This window comes from Harpia harpyja, chromosome 18, assembly GCF_026419915.1.
Source record: "Harpia harpyja isolate bHarHar1 chromosome 18, bHarHar1 primary haplotype, whole genome shotgun sequence".
NCBI classification, from domain to species: Eukaryota; Metazoa; Chordata; class Aves; order Accipitriformes; family Accipitridae; genus Harpia; species Harpia harpyja.
The window spans coordinates 4486333-4502400 of NC_068957.1; the positions used below are offsets into that span (position 1 = coordinate 4486333).

Genomic DNA, 16068 nt, shown 5'->3' on the forward strand with positions numbered 1-16068 from the left:
AAGTGTTCTCTTACAAAAATGTTTGAAGTAGAACACTGTAAACTTTGTCATCTCTTTCTGTTTCTGGGTCTACTCTCAATAGATACTATGTATTTTTTTAATCAATGTATTATATTAATGTCTTCTATAGCATTGTTATGCCATCTGCAGGAAGGCTAACAATATCCAGTCCTGCATAGTTGTTTAAAAAAACAAAAAGCTGAATGACTCTTGGTAAATTCAAACTAACCGATGTGTTTGCTGGCTTAGTGTGTTGTGTCCTGTAACTGCAGTCTTGCTGATATTAGCCAATTAACAATTTCCACACTGCTAAAACTTTGCATGCTTACTAGACAGCTAAGGCATTTTGGAGGACATAGAGACAGCTTATTTTAAGCACCTCTGGCTGCCTAAAATAGAGACTTAATTGTCTTATGTAGTCAATGAATGGAGGTTGCCTTTTCTGATGAGCCTTTCTAAACGTTTAATTTATGTACATGCTCTGAGTTGTCTTTTAGAGGAACGGTGTTCTTGTCAAAGCTAAAATAACTGTCTAAAATAGAATATCAGAATATTCCTTCTTCCTATTAAACTACATGTCTGAATCAAAACTGAGATTGGGAGAGAGACTTTCTGGTGTATTTCAGTTTTGTGGAGTTAAAAAAAAATTGATTGAAGAGCCAAAATGCCAGATCAATATTTTATTTCTCCCACCTGAAACGCTGTTGCCATTACCTGCTGCACTGTGCTAATAAAATAGGCTAAGAACTTCAGAAGAGTATTTCTGTGCCAAATGTCAACAAGTGCGTATTTCTTTTTTTACCCCGTGACTGCCACTTAGCAACATAATGTGCAGGAAGTATCAGTGTTGTTCTTTCCCTTTCTGTCTCCCAAATGTAAGGGAGGGTTCAGGAAAAACACGTCATTCACAGTTGTTTTGTTTCCTGGAAATTTTTCCAGTCTGACCAAAAAAAAAAAAGACAATGTAAATAAATTCTTTTTCCTTGCATTGAAGTGATTTGATGATGCATGTAAATCACTCCTTGAAATCGCCATTTAAGTTGGCAAAACTCTGCTGGTCATAAATAAAAGTTGTTAGAAGGCTGTCATGTGGGTTGTGTTACGCTGTCTGATCAATTATGCTGAAAGCTAGGAGAGTTTTGTTCGTAATAATTTCACTTTCTGAAGAAGCGCACGCTCTGCCCTGTTTTTCTGGCTTAAAAACTAATTGCATATCGTGACTTGGAAGCTGCTAGTTTTTTCTGGTCTCTGCCAAACTGAGCTATGATAGCTGATTTTCATTAGGAAAATACTGGTGATCTGCTTAAGTGTTCCTTAATTTCTTCCTATTGAAGTTACTGAATGAAAAAGTAAAAATCTTAACTAACTTCACTGATTAGAAACCCAGCAATGGAAAAAACAATAACTATTGACATTTTTTTTTTCTGAAACCCTGGCACCAAGTGTCCCTTGTTGCTGTCATCGCTTTGCTGTTATCTAAAATCCAGTGAGTTTGCCACTCATTAATTTCAGGGTGGTTTGAATTAATCGAAGAACAGTATCTAGGCTCTTTGGGCTCAGTTTATTGACATAGGGCCATTTCTTTGTTAAATGCATTTTCTAAGGTAATTCTGCTAAGCACATTTCATACAGTGAAAGAATCAAGAATCTCAGGGTTATACTTACTGAGCTAAGTGGAAAGGGGTTTTCAGAGCAAATAGAATTTAAGTCCTTTGCCTGCCATCTAACAGTAGTGCCAATGTACTGTTTATCAGAAGAGGGTAATAGTTTGTAAAATGAGATCTTTAGCCTATTTTTGTAACTCTACTGATGACATTTGAAGAATGGTTTAGATGCCAAAAAGTTATGGTTTGGTTTAGCTGTGTTCAATATTGGAAACTGGTTAGGAGAAAATTGATGATAGCAGAGTGAACTGAAAAAATAATGGGAAAGTTATTTTTTTAAATTGATGAATTTAATTAAATTAATCCAGTGCTGTTTTGATTAATCCTCTGGGAGCTATGTTTCTACATGGTAGGTTGAGCAGATTGTGAAGGAGAGGCTGTCACAAAAAGTAGATTTTTAGGAGTCGGGGATCTTGGATTCTATTCTTGAGTCTGTCACTGACTCACTGTGCAAGCCTCCTAAATTGCATGAGTCACTTAATGTCTCTGCCTCATTTACAGTTCCTATAAAAGTGAGTATTACTTATATCATGCCCAGTGTTTGACAGTTGCCTTTGGATGTCCTTCCCCTGTGTCATGTTTAAGCCCCCAAAGTAATTTCCAATAATGTACAAAATTGTATCCAATTTTGCCTAAACTCTCTCTCCAGTTTGGGTCTGTAGATGTGACTGTCTCCAAAAAAGAGGTTTACTGAGAAATTTCTTTGTTAATAATCGTCATTAAATAACAAACAATAAAATGCTAAGAATTTAATTCATTTAGTACCTTCATTCATCTACACCTAAATCCTTCTTTACTCTTTTTGATACTTATATGCTATGAAACTTTTTTAAAGGATCCTTTAAATTCAGTCATAAAGATTTTCAGGCACTTCTAAACTGAGTAATGTAACTCCATTACTATTTCTTATTTCCCCAATTTGTGTCCTATGTTTGTTACCCATCTGCCGCCTGACATTTAAGAGCCATAGGTTCTTTAAGGCTGAAGCTGATGCTTTGTTGTTTTCAAAGCATTTTTATAGCCTACAGAAATTACAGATGGACAACACAATGATGTATTGCATTTTGATTCATCTGCTCATACTATTATTTCAGATGATTCCGAGAGCTTCTCTGGTGGCATTTTACAAAAACAAGATGTAGTCTTAAGGAATATAAACTTTAATTTTTTTTTTTTTTTTTTTTTTTGCTAAACGTCATGCTGTTTGTCACGGTAACTCAAAATACTTTGAACAATTTCCTTTTGTTGAAATATTTTCAGTGTCTTTAAAGCGTTTGTAAGCTTTTCTATGTCCCAAATACAAGGAGGAGTGGTACATGGAAAATGAAATTATTGAAAAACATTTCTGGAGAGCTTATGGCCAAATAAACCTCATTTGAGGAGAGGCAGAGATTTGTATAGCATAGCTCAGCTGAAGAAAAACTGATAGTTGAGTAACACTTTCTTTTGTTTTTTTTCTTGAGTGGCAATTACTTGATCTTAGTAGGACACCCAAGACTGCATAAATATTTAAGGCTGTGCGTGTGTGTGCATGCATTTTGTGTCTAAAAATAGTTTTCTTTGAACAGGATTCAATTTTGACTTTGCCTGCTTCACTTTTAACATGGAGCAGAACTCCATGTGGAAAAACTAATGTCCTTTTATTGGCCAGCTAGAATTCCCCTTGCTTGGCACTGCTTCTTTTCAACTCTTCACTGCTGTGTACTTCCATTTAGTCAGCAGCAATATATGTAAATTACTTCTGGGCATTAAGGAATAAAGAACGGATGGTTTAGAAAATGCTTTTAAAACTAGTATTTTTTTCTTTAAAAGTAGTTTTGAACTCTGCCTAATTTTTCCAACTTATTTTACTAATTATTTCCACTTACCTTTCCTTAATTCTAAGTTTAACAGAAAAATTGTAGAGTTAATATTTTTTAAAAGTGCTATCTAATATGCCAGATTTTGTTCTATAAGAATCCTTTTGTCTTTCTAACGGAATAATTAACAGAAGAATATGGCATTGAATGAGATTGTAAAATCACATTCTAATACTACAAAAATAATGCTTCCATCAAATAAACAGAAGAAAGTCTCCTCTACTAACCAAGAATTTCGACACACAGTTATATGGTGACTTTTCATTCTGAACAGCTCAGACCAGTAACAAGCTTTTGAAGAAAACGAGCATACGTTATCTTGTCTGTATTTTATGCTTGCTTTGAATTGGTCACCAAAGGGCATATACTAACGTGAGAAGTGAGGCTAAAGTCTGAATTTACATATATACGTCTTTGTAGAGTGTATGGAGCGTATGATAAGTGCCAAACTGCTGCCTCTAGAAACTGATATCCTTTCTTCCCAGAACAGGAACGACTAAAGTAAAAGCTCATGCAAGCTTTTTTGTCTTTGGTAAGTGTTGAGATCTGCTGACATTTCTGAGGGTCATGCCAGTCTGTTAACCATTGAGAGCTTAGGTTTTGTACAACACAGACAGCTGCCCATGAGGAACTCCACTGGACACCATTCACTTGTTTTACTGACATCATCAGAACAGTCAGTAGACAGTGATTTATTCACTACCCACAAAGATAAAATTTAGGCTTAAGGATAATGGCTGAATTCTGAAGGGAAGCATCTCTAATGACATACGTCTCCTGCTAACCAAGCATTAAAAAAAATGCAAAAAAGAAAACAGTTAATCTGTGACGAGATGATACGAAGTTGCTCTGCTCTTAGGTTTTCAAAAGGTATCTGGAACTTTAGAGTTTCAACCATGGTGGTAATAAAAGAATGATTGAGAAGATGACTGATGCTCTAACTGTAATATACAGCACTTAAAAGGTAAACATTTCCAAGTTTTAAAGTAGTATATGACGCACCTAGATCAAACTCATTAGGGCAGGTTATTAAGTTTTAAGCCAGTTCTTTTAAAACTGGCACCTGTTATAATTGCTGGACTATGTTAGTTTTGTAAATTTTGCATTAGCAGACAGCATACATCGTGTGTAGCTAACCAGTACAAACAAATGCTTTCTTGTTGGCATCTCCCTTCAGTATGTTTTGTTCCAATTGCTGATCGTTTGTCAACACAAATTTCTCCAGGTAAATTTTGGTTTTACTTATGTAGCAAGAGAGACAAAGCTGTTTTGAAAAATGAAAACAAACTGTACTATGGTGTCTGGAGACGGGGAAAGGAGGAGTAGAATAGCAGCAGTATTCTGTATTCACCAGTCACAACGGTGTCAGAGACCGTTATTCAAATCTCTGATCTTGTTCTGCCGGATATCTCACTTACCTTCAGCAGCAGGAGTGCTAGTACAGGGTATGTGCACAGATGTGTTTAGTCATGGAGGTGTTGAGGAGCAATTTTTCAGCAGGCTGTACAGATAAAATAGCACCTAGCAGTTCTGAAGGAACTAGGTATAGTTGAAATGGCACTATCATTTGATAATATTTTAGTTATCATAGGGTAGTTACATGAAAGCAAGGTATTTAGGCCACTGTCATATTATTAAATAATGGAATTAGCCAGCTAAGCTTGCTAATAAGTATGCAATGTTTACTGCATTGCTCTGCTTTCACTAAAACTGAACGACTTTTGTTTGCTGTATATGCCTGAGGCTTTTGTGCCTTTGTGTGCCTTTGTGCTTCCACTGTGTTCATGTGAAGGTTTCGTATCTCAGCTTTTTATCAGTATTCAAATCTGTCATGATTCACCCATCTTGTTTCCTTTAGCTAAACTTTACATTTTTTTGCTTATGCATCCTTATTTGGTCTGCTTTAATAAAGTTATACTACTCTTTGTATAAAATGGTGGTATCTGATGCAGAGACTTCAGCCGTATTCTAAACACCATGGCCATGGCTGTAATTATATCAGCTAATGGCAACCACTGACTGTATGCCAAGTAAAATGTGTAAGAATGAACTAATTGTTAGATGAAACAATGAGACACATGAAGAACTTGGTAGTACTTTAGTAAGTCTCTTAATCTTAAATTCTCTTTACTCATCAGGAAGTTCAGTTAGCAGATCACTGGTTTTGTTGGAGATGAGCATGTTTGTATTCATACAAGTCAGATTTCAAATCTTAAAAGAATAAAAAATTATGAGATACCATACTCACGTTAACCTTCCCTTTTCCAATTTAACTGGTTCTTAACCAAACTTATGTTAGTAGGTTTTTACAAATGTTCTTACTCGTGGTACCGCTTGCTGTCTTGTTAACCGCTTTGTTTTTCAAAGCGTGCTGGAATGTGCACAGATAGGTCCTCTCTGTGAGGATTTGAATTTTACCCCATTAGGTGTGTGTTTGTCTGTAGAACGGTACGTTGGCCTGAGGATTAGCTTAGCTGTTTGCAAGCTTCACTGTTACTAATCGTTACCTCTGCTTTGCAGAACATCTTCAAGTCCTGTAGGTTTACAGGTCTGTAGCGCCCTTGGATGTTTTTTTATATTCACACAATAAGCACGAATAATATTCTTTTTTGGAGAGTGTTCTGCTTGTTTGGATTTTTTTTTCCCCTGAATAATTAAGTTCTACAGTTTGATTACTGTATTACGTGTTTGATTATTGCAGCCTATAGAATTTCCCCCTCTACTTTGTTGTATAGTTTAATCCTTTTTGAAAGGGATCTACTAAATTGCAAGTAGAAGAGCTATTGCTTCTGTAACTTTTTCCAAAAACTTTCTGCTGCTTCATTAATAAGATAGTCACAGTAGCAAAATCAGCTCAGGAAGGAATGACCCTCAGAACACCACCTGACTGGCCAGCCAAGAATTGAAACAGATGTCTAAGGAAAAAGTTGGGAATGTTGGTCAGTGTTACACTGGCAACTGGATTATCAAAGTGGTCATCATTTCATCAGGATTTTTTTTGTCCTTTATACTTTTCAGTTGATTCATTAGATCTTTGAACTTAAAACAAAACAAAACCCCCAAAACACAAACAAAAAAATCCTTTGAAATTCTGTTTTGTCTTCAACAGTGCCCTTAAAGATAGTCGTTTCCCCCCAATGACGAGGGATGAGCTGCCACGGCTTTTCTGCTCAGTGTCTCTACTCACTAACTTTGAAGATGTATGTGACTACATGGACTGGGAGGTAAGGATGTCAGATACCTTTTAAGAAAATTACTTTGATACCATGAACATCTAAAGCAGAAGTCACACCATTTAAATTACCTGCATATGTTTAGTGTAGTTGTCACTGGTTTGCACTCTATACACATTGTTTTGTGCATAGATTCAAAAGATCCTTTTTGATAGAACCATCATCACCTTAAAAGTCTGAGCCATGAAAATGGAATAAAGTTGTATTTTTGCCCACTTAGGCATTCAGAGAAAGAGTGGTCTGCACAGCTGTATTTATGTCTAAGACTCCATCAAGCAAGGTATTGTCTGAGCGATGGTGTCCTGAGTTCTCTTTTGCAGCATAGGTAACTACAGAAATGTGGTAGATCAGTCCATTGATTCTGAGAAGAGAATGTTCCAGTATGAAAGTTAATAGTCTGATGTATGCTTCTGGAAACAAGCACTGCAAAAAATTGCCATCCCAAAACAAGCTGCCTTATTTAGCTTGTAGGAGTGAGCCATCAATCTTTCCCAAAACTTTCTTTACTTTCAGAGTGAGTGGCCTGCACAGACCCCACAAAGTCCTTATACAGCGAGGCCAAGTAAATCATCGCTCTTGTTTTTCTTTGCTACTTATGCATGGAGCTGAATCTATTTTAATTGTTAGGTTCTAGGAAATGTGCATGCATTTTCTTGGAACAGCAGCATAAAAGAGATTAAGGAGCAAATGCTGCTTTTAGAATTATTTCTGGGAAGGTATGCTGAAGGAAGGGTTACTCTGTATTCTTCTGCTTTTTCCAAAATTATTTGGTATTAGACACTTGCAAAAAACCAAGTTACTTAAGATGAACTTCTCATCTCAGTATGACTGTTGTGTTGCCCTTTGAGTCTATATTTGAGTGGACATAAAAAAAAATTTGAAATTGTCATATATGATAGTGGACATGTTACAATGCCAGAGACACCACACAAGTTACAGTATTTCCCTTTAATAATGACTTGGCCCTATGAAATATTTAGGCCTTTTTAAAAGAAAAAGAGGCTTTCTATTGTATTTGCATATAACAAATGTATATTGAATAGAAATTTCATTTGTTGTTAAAATGGTAAGAGGCCCTACTGTATAAGAATGGTGGTACCCAGCAGTAATCTCAGCATTATGAATTTTACAGTAGCTGAAAATCTAATAAAAATGCATTTTCTGTTCAACTCATAATGACAAGGGCTTCTTACCTTCCGATATGTAATTCTGAATGAGATGAATGTAAGTTTCCTTTGGGGTTTATCAGCATTTTCACCATAATCAGAATTACTCATTTTTTTTTTAATGTAATGTCAGACCAAAAATAAATCTTAGCTGAAACTGTGTGTGCATTCTCAACAAGAAGCTTTTTTCAGAGAGGTAGTTTTGTCTTGTCACTGAGCTGTTAGAGTACTTTAAACAATGTTTTCAAGTAATCAAAACTGTGGGGACTTTTAATACTAAACCAAGCTGGAAGTCAAAATTAAAACTAGTAGAATTTTTCTGCTTTACTAGGTTGACTTCTGGTAGTAACCATTGTGATGTTTTCAGTTTAATTTCATTTATTATAATTTATTAAAAACCAGACTATGAATACACTCAGAAAATGTCTCTTTAAAAGCGTGAAGTGCATAATGAAATAGCATTTAGCTCTTTCCATGTGGTAGTCTATTAATATTATTAGACGCCATTTTATTCTCTCAATAATAAACTTTGAAGATGACCAAAATATTCATCCTTAAAGAGAAGCTGAAACCAAAGCCTGAGTTCAAAAATCCACTCTCCCTTGGAAAGACTGGTTTTAACTTTGTTCCTTGGGAGAGTTCTGATTCATAACTTCAAGACTTGTATGAAACAAAGGAGGCTTTTACTTTCTATGTCCTTTCTATATCTTGTTGCAGAATCCTAGAGACTTCAACAACAGTGTAAACAAGCTTAATGCAGAACTGTAGCCTTGCTCAGTTCTGACTGATTTTATGGATTCTCACGATTCTTCTTATTGGAAAGCCCTGACTTAGGAGGGAAGAATGGAGGGGTCAGAAATATAATAGTTCTTGTGTTACTCATTTGCTTTGTTGCTCTCTCCTATTTCACATAAGGTTTCTTAATGATAGGTTTTTAAAACCTCTAGCAAATTCCTAGGAATTCTAAGAAATGGTCACAAAGTAGGTACCATGATTTTTTTTTCTCCTTTTTTCCTATAAGTTAAACATGCTTCTTAAGTGATTGTGTCATATAAAACTGTTTCATGATCCACAAGCTTTCCATGCAAAAGGGGTGGGGGGGTGTGTATAAATATGAGAAGGACAAAATTTGTAATTGTTGGCTCTTAAAAGAATGATTCACCACTGTTTGTGCCCCTGTCAGTGAGATAGCTTATGTCATCCATGTTTCTTTTAAGGGAGCTGCAGTTACACAATATTAATGGCAGAAAGACATTTCAGGACGTCTAGAGTATGATGTAAAGAGATTCTGCATCTTTCGTCTCGTATAATGCTAATTTCCAGATCATCCTGAAAAACATCAGCCTGGTTAGGAGACCTTACTTCTGTAGGTATGCTACTGATGATCTTGTGGGAGCCAATTCAGCAATTTGCTGACAGAGATCACAATATTTCAGAATTGCCAATTCAGACAACTCGCAGTGCTCCGGTGGCTTGGAGACAAGATTGTTTGAAGACACGGCTCGGGAGTGTCTCCTATATCCTGAAGCAGAGTGATAGAGCTTCTTTTCTCTGATTAATGAATTATCTTCCCAAACTAAGTAAATTAATATTTCAGTTGTAAAAAGCAATGTGAGATCCTTTTGCAGCAGAAACTTCAACCAAGTAAACAGGAGATATGAGTGAATTGACTGCTATTAGCTCCCATATGATTTTACAAATTGCTGCTGTTTTCACTTTTTATAAAAGTAACTAGGAGAAAGTACAAACCTTTAAAGGACCACTCCAATGCCATCGTTCATGAGGATGCTTCCTAAAATATAATTTAGTGTTCTGACTTACATGTGACTTCATATGAATTGCAGTGCACTTTAATAGCTGAACAGATGTAGGGCTTTGAAATGAACACTGGGAGCGTATGAACTGGTTCTTCATTTCTGCTAGACAGAACCCATGAAACATTGCTGTGGTCCAGTTGCTGCTGGGGTGGAGTTTCACAGCCTTTCCATCTCAAAGAGGTGGGCAACATGAGAAACTCTAACATATGTTTCCTTTCTTGATACTACTGCTCTTTTATTAAAGATCAGATATCAAAGGACTACTTGGGAGACAAGTCATAAAGACCAATTATTTTTAAACACATTTGATATTGATAGCTGTCATTCTTTTCCCCACATAAACTCAGCTTTATCCATATTTCCATTCTCCTTGAGCTCATCTTTTTGATCTGTCCTTCTACTGACTCTTTTCTTTCCTGCACAAATTTGAATTCCTGACTCAGGATGCCTCCAGTTTTGCAGTTTGTTCTTAATGCAGATACACTTGCATCTCGTGTTGCACTGGGAACTGTGTGTGTAGCTAGCAGCACCCCAAAAGAAGAAATGTAGAAGAGTTTGAATAGGTTGCTGTGAAGTATCGTGGCTTTAGGTCCTTTAGAAAGAACTTCTGTTTGGTTTGTGAAGCTTGTAAGTCTGCAATTTGGGCAAATAAGCCTACACTCGGAAGGTCCTGTGAGTGGATTCAGATTCCAGAAATGGCATATATAAGGTGTGATCATGTTGTAGGTCTTGCAATTCCAGCTTTGGTGCTACAGGCTCTGCCTCCTTGAGAGAGTACGGCTGCAAGGTACATTACAATGGCAAATGATTTAATGTATCCCCTGCGTGCTTTGCTTTGCTTTTCTGTATTTCTAGGGAAAAAAAGAGTGCCTCTACTAATTTCTTCTCTATTTCATGTTACAGCAAATGAACACCTTTTTAATTTATTTTCTCATTAATTTAATTAAGAATCTGTGAGGTTTTTTGCTAGAAGGTAAAGCCTGTCTTGCTAATTCAGACCCTCTCCCTATTTTTGTATTAAAACATTATGAATGTATGTAATTATAAGAAGAAAATTTTTGGAAAACATTATTGTAATTCCAACAGGGTAATAAATAACCAGAATTGACCAGCGGCTCTTCCTTAAAATACCTTGAAAGAGATCTTTGCCCTGAAGTCACTGTTCTTCAGTAAAGTAAAATCTGCAGAATTGTCCATGCTTGCTGTGGTGATACCGAAGGCCTTTAGCCTGTATGCCCTGGTTTAAATATTAGCTTAAATAGTTGTAGCCAATAATGTTGACTGAAAGGTGGCTTTTCATTGTTGACAAAGTTAGCATATTTAAGAGTTGTGGAAATTCTTTCCTTCCTGCAAGTGCAGCGGCACCAGAAATTTTCACAGCTTATATTCCTTAGAACAGAGAAGAAAGAGTCTTGATCTCGATATTTTGTTCTCTTTGGACAATATTCAGTGATTCCATGTATGTAAATACATGATTCGTTAAAAAAAAATGCTTGTCATGAAGCAGAGGGCATATCTCCTGAGTAGTCTTTTGCCTCCATTGTTAAATCAGAGTGTAATATTTAAGCCCTACTAAAGATGATCAGAAAGAAGCCAGCATATTTGCTACATGTGCGAGGCTACAAAGCTGTAGAATTCAGCTAATAAAAAGGGGGGGTCAGCTTCTAATAAGTAGCAATTGTCGCTTAACCTGAAGCATTCCATTTCCAGACAAGTTTGTATATGGTTATTTTCATAGTACTAGTTAGGTAAATAATGGGGAAAGTTACTGTGTTATGTGGTATCATACGGAACACCGTACAAGTTACAGGCCAACTCTTTTGTTTGAAAATGTTTATAGCTTGCCGCTGGTCAAAGATCGAGCTGACAAACTGTAAGTCAGTAGAAGGATTAGCCATAACCCAGAACAGCCTGATCTGGTTCATCATGGGGTTACGTGAACGCTTGTGCTGGTAGAACTGAGAGCGGGCAAGCAGAGTTTGTCGCGGTTCCGCTGGCGCGCTGGCAGTAAGGGTTGTACATCGAGCCGTGGCTCTAGTCCTGGGCGGAGGAGAACAGCAAACAGTGAGTGAACTTAAGGACCAGGCAGGCACTTGTTTCTGACACCAAGGGGGGGTTGCGCTACTCCAGCTCCGGGGTATCCCGTGTGGATCCTTTGTAACAGGTTCTTTGTTATCTGCTTTAATATATTTCTGAAAAAATGTTTACAATTAATTTGTCTTAAAGTAATTAGTGATAATTGCATGCAAATCTCTTACAGGTTTCAGTGCAGTAGATAAAACTGAACAGAACGATTAGATGATAATTTACGCCACAGTGGACTAGAAGCTTAAATTTCAACAAGCGTTGATGTTTTAGATGCTTATCCAAATTCCATGTTGATAGTCTAATGAGAATCATGTTATTTCTTCCTCTTGGTACGGCTGGAGAGTCAGTACACGAGGAACACATTTGTAAACTGTATTTGGAACTTTGAGTCAGAACAGTCGAACATGAGAGTTGCTTGAACTTTGGTTTCGGGGTGGGGTTTGGAGCAATTCTTTCTTAGCCCAACTGAGACAGATAGAGAGAGAGAGGCATTACGGGCAATAATCTAGAAAGTGCCAGAAGCACTTGGCAAAACAATAAATGTGTGTACATGTTTTCCCCCATTCCGTAGTGTATGTAAATAAATGATTAATTAAAAAAAGAATGCGTATAAATGAATATGAGTATGTATAAATACACAACAAACTTTGAAGTTCTGTTGAGGTCACTTCAGAAGTAAAATATGTAGTTTAGTGCAATCCTTAGATTTAGGGAAAGGTCTGTGTTTTTTAATTAATATTGTCACTGGACCTAGTTTTAGGTAGCCTCTGGCCACCTATACAGTGGGCCAGAAAGTTTATATCTACAAGTACTGGATAAATAGTACACAGTATTTCAGGCTCTAAAACCCTATAAAAATAGTTCTGTTGGAGGAGATTGGTTTGTTGCCTTTCTAAGTCTCTCCTTATCTCACTTTCCTCTCCCAACAGCAACAGTCTCAATAGATTCCTACCCATTTGGGAGGCTGATATGGCAATTGTGTGGTCTTTTTGCAGCTCAGGATACCTCTATGTAGTCGTTTCCCTAATAAATAGTGATAGACAAGACAGAATGTAAAACTCCATTTGCAGAAGATGATTGTTTGGCTTGTTTTTCTGAACTGCACGGACAGATGTTATTCTACAAAAACTTGCCTGTAGTGTATCAGTACTTTAGTTTGAGAAGTATGCCATAGGCTTTGTATAACATTCTGTGCTGAGCCTGGTAGGCAAGCCAGTTACAGTCCAGTTAATGCCTTCCAAACATGTACCTACCCTTTACCTCCCATCTTAGAGAGGAATAGTTTAGGAAATTTCATAGTTTTCATCAATGCAGGAACATTGGTCTCTTGAGGAAGTCAAAATAAATTCCTAACTGTGCCCATGCCAATCTTAGTGTGGATCATTCTTATTTTGCTTGTGTGGGGCTTCCATTTATTTAACTCCGGCCTGTTTTTGATTAACTAGAGCTAAACAATGAAAAGCCATTTGTACTGGACTAGGAGTACTGCTTAGCTACGCAGTTGGAATTCATGCTTCACAGAATGCTATGAAATTTTCCGAACCAGAGGAGTTGTGGGTGCCATTGTGTTGCCCTATTCATTTTGCTTTACATCTTTCTCTTCTACAGATGGGCCTAAAAGTCCATTAAAATGGTTAATGGGAAACATCCAGTGCAATGCAATTACCTACTGCTTGAATGTTGCATCATACTTAATACATCCCTAGTGCTTCTGGTTAGTTTCTCATGAATACTACATGGTCGCTATTATGCAAAACAGTTGTGTAGAATTTAGAATCTAATATTCTGCAGGATTTGAAGGTGTGCAAAACCTGAAAATATTTGATCTTGGTGCTCAGGCAATTGAATATCGGCAGTTACAAAATCACCAGCTGCAAAAACTTACTCTGTTCTTGGAATAAACTCAGTAGGCTCATTTCAGCTTCTAACACTGTTTCATTTTACTTTCAGGTCCTTTGGGTTCATAATTACATCATCTGAGTATAGAGTTTTGATCTCTGTAGTGATTATATATCCATGTTATGAAAGTTAGGTTTAGGAGTGTTAAAATTTGCAGTGAATTAATAAATTCATTAGTCTCAAAGTAATTTTTCCTATTTAAGAAGTGTTAGGTTCATGAGGAAAAATTGTTGAGGCCATGGCCAGCCATAAGAGACTCTTCCTCCCATTTCCCCATGCTTATGTTACATATAATGATTATAAAGATTAAAAAATAAAGTCTTAATATAAGCAAATATGTTAATTGAACAAGTGGTAGAGCTTTGTAAATATTCCTTATTTGTTTTTTGACTGTCATGCAGTTACAGTAAAATAGGTTGTCACTGGAAAAACTGTTACAGCATTTTTCTATTAATTTTGTGTCCAAAAAGAAGTGCCGTACCAAATAACATACCCTTTTAAACATGAACTATTCATTTCCACATACAATGTTGGGAACTTTGGATTTAAATGGAAATAACATCTTAGTTATGTGGGCATGAAAATAAAAATGTCCATCTACTAATGCTTTGTGTTTACGCACAGAACTCAAAAGCAACTGAAAACTTACTGGCAATGGAGTATCTTTTATGGCATGCCTGATCCAAGTGCAGGTACTCTCAACAGAATTATTGTACCTTGAAAACAGGGGTGCTTAAACAATGCCCTGGAAAGGTGCCTAGCCTAATTTTTTTTTTTTTTTTTTTTTTTTTGGCAGTTCAACTTTATATATGTCTAACTCCTTGGTATTAGTAATTTTGGTTTCCCTACTGGCATTTTGTCATATTAGAGTACTTAAGTAGCATGGAAATAGGAGTTTGAAGCTGAAAGCTTTGGAATACCTCCTTTTCCTCGTCATATGTTAGCAGAAATTTTGAAGGCTCCAGGCTCGAGTTCGTAGTGTGACAAATCTTTCATTGTTCAGTTGTTACTTTGAACAAAATTAATGCTCTTAATTGAAGCATCATTAGATTTGCCAGCTGTTTGGTTGCCTGCAGATTATATCTGGTGACCAGGTGATTTTATCAGCAACAACATTGCTGACAGTGTCAGAGGAAGACAGTAAAACCCAGAGACAGAACGACCTTTGCATCTCAGCTGGCTTTCCTTCAGACCAGAGATGAAGCTCTGTGGTGGGGAGCTGAGGACCATATTTGTGCTGCTACTGATCTTACAAGGCTATAAGGTGAACACCTTTCAAAAAGATTACATTCACTTCAGTACCACCTCTTGAAACTCTTTGCAAAATGGTATTAACCACTGAAAGGTTCACGTTTTGGGTTTTATCATGTTAGAAATCTCTTGTATCTTTTTTTCTTTCAGTGTACTAATAAAGCTGCCAATTTCTTGCAGGTGGGTGTACATGGCATTAGAATAGAATTCATCAATGAAAAAGGATCAAAACGCACCGCCACCTACTTACCGGAGGTTGCAAAGGAGCAAGGTCATTGTTGCACTTTATTTCATATGATCTGGTGAAGAATTTAAACATACATATAAATCTAAAATGCAATATTTGACCTTGCACTGATGTCAGATGATGGAGCAATATTTAATTGTAAGAAGACTCTTATATAAAATGCCAATTACATGCCTGTATCGGTCCCCTTATAGGGATTCAGTTAACTGTAGCTGTTTTTTAAACAAGTCATAAATGCTGTGTAGCTGTAGGAAGACAAAATATGGAGGGGTGGTGCAGTGCTGTCAACCAACTACAGTTGTTAAAAGCTGCCAATTTTCGTATACTTGTTATGCTGTGATATTAGTGACATGCAAAAACTGTTACGTGATGGGATGTCTGGTCAATTATCTTAACAGCTTATTTATTCCTAAATTTGCAATGATCATGGTGGGGTGGGTTTTTTTTTTTCCAATTAGGTACTTTCTGCTAGTACTTAGTTTCTTTTAAAAAACACTGGCTTCCTGGGGTTTTTGGTGGATGGAAGGGAATTACTTTCACTATGAAAGTCCAAAATAATGTTGTTAAAGTCCCTTTTAATAGAGGCACCAACTTAAGTTTGTGAATTAAAAAAACTATAGTAGAGTTTGTTGAATAGTAATCTTTTGGACCAAGCAGCTGACTATGGCTACTCACTATGGTTTTTTTTTCTTCCAAGCTTGACAGTGTGTCTCAATCTTTTACATTTTGCTTTGCTGCCTTTTTTTTTTTTCCGACTTTTTATATTTAAGTTGGTCTACTAAGGAATAGGATGAAACCTTTACTGAGGATCATCTTTAATTGATAATTCTGTTTCCAAATAGTC

General features: G+C 36.5%; 1 protein-coding gene across 4 annotated transcripts in view; it reads left to right on the forward strand.

The window, feature by feature from the left end:
- The window catches only part of AMMECR1 (AMMECR nuclear protein 1), a 105004-nt gene that overhangs the window by 81191 nt on the left and 7745 nt on the right, over positions 1-16068 (forward strand). For 3 of the 4 annotated variants that reach the window (XM_052813168.1, XM_052813166.1, XM_052813167.1), the window contains exons 4-5: positions 6633-6747; positions 15158-15248. In XM_052813168.1, coding sequence (XP_052669128.1) covers positions 6633-6747; positions 15158-15248 — 206 coding nt within the window. Of the gene's footprint in view, positions 1-6632; positions 6748-15157; positions 15363-16068 lie in introns of all 4 variants that reach the window. The other variant, XR_008239052.1, reaches the window with a different exon arrangement.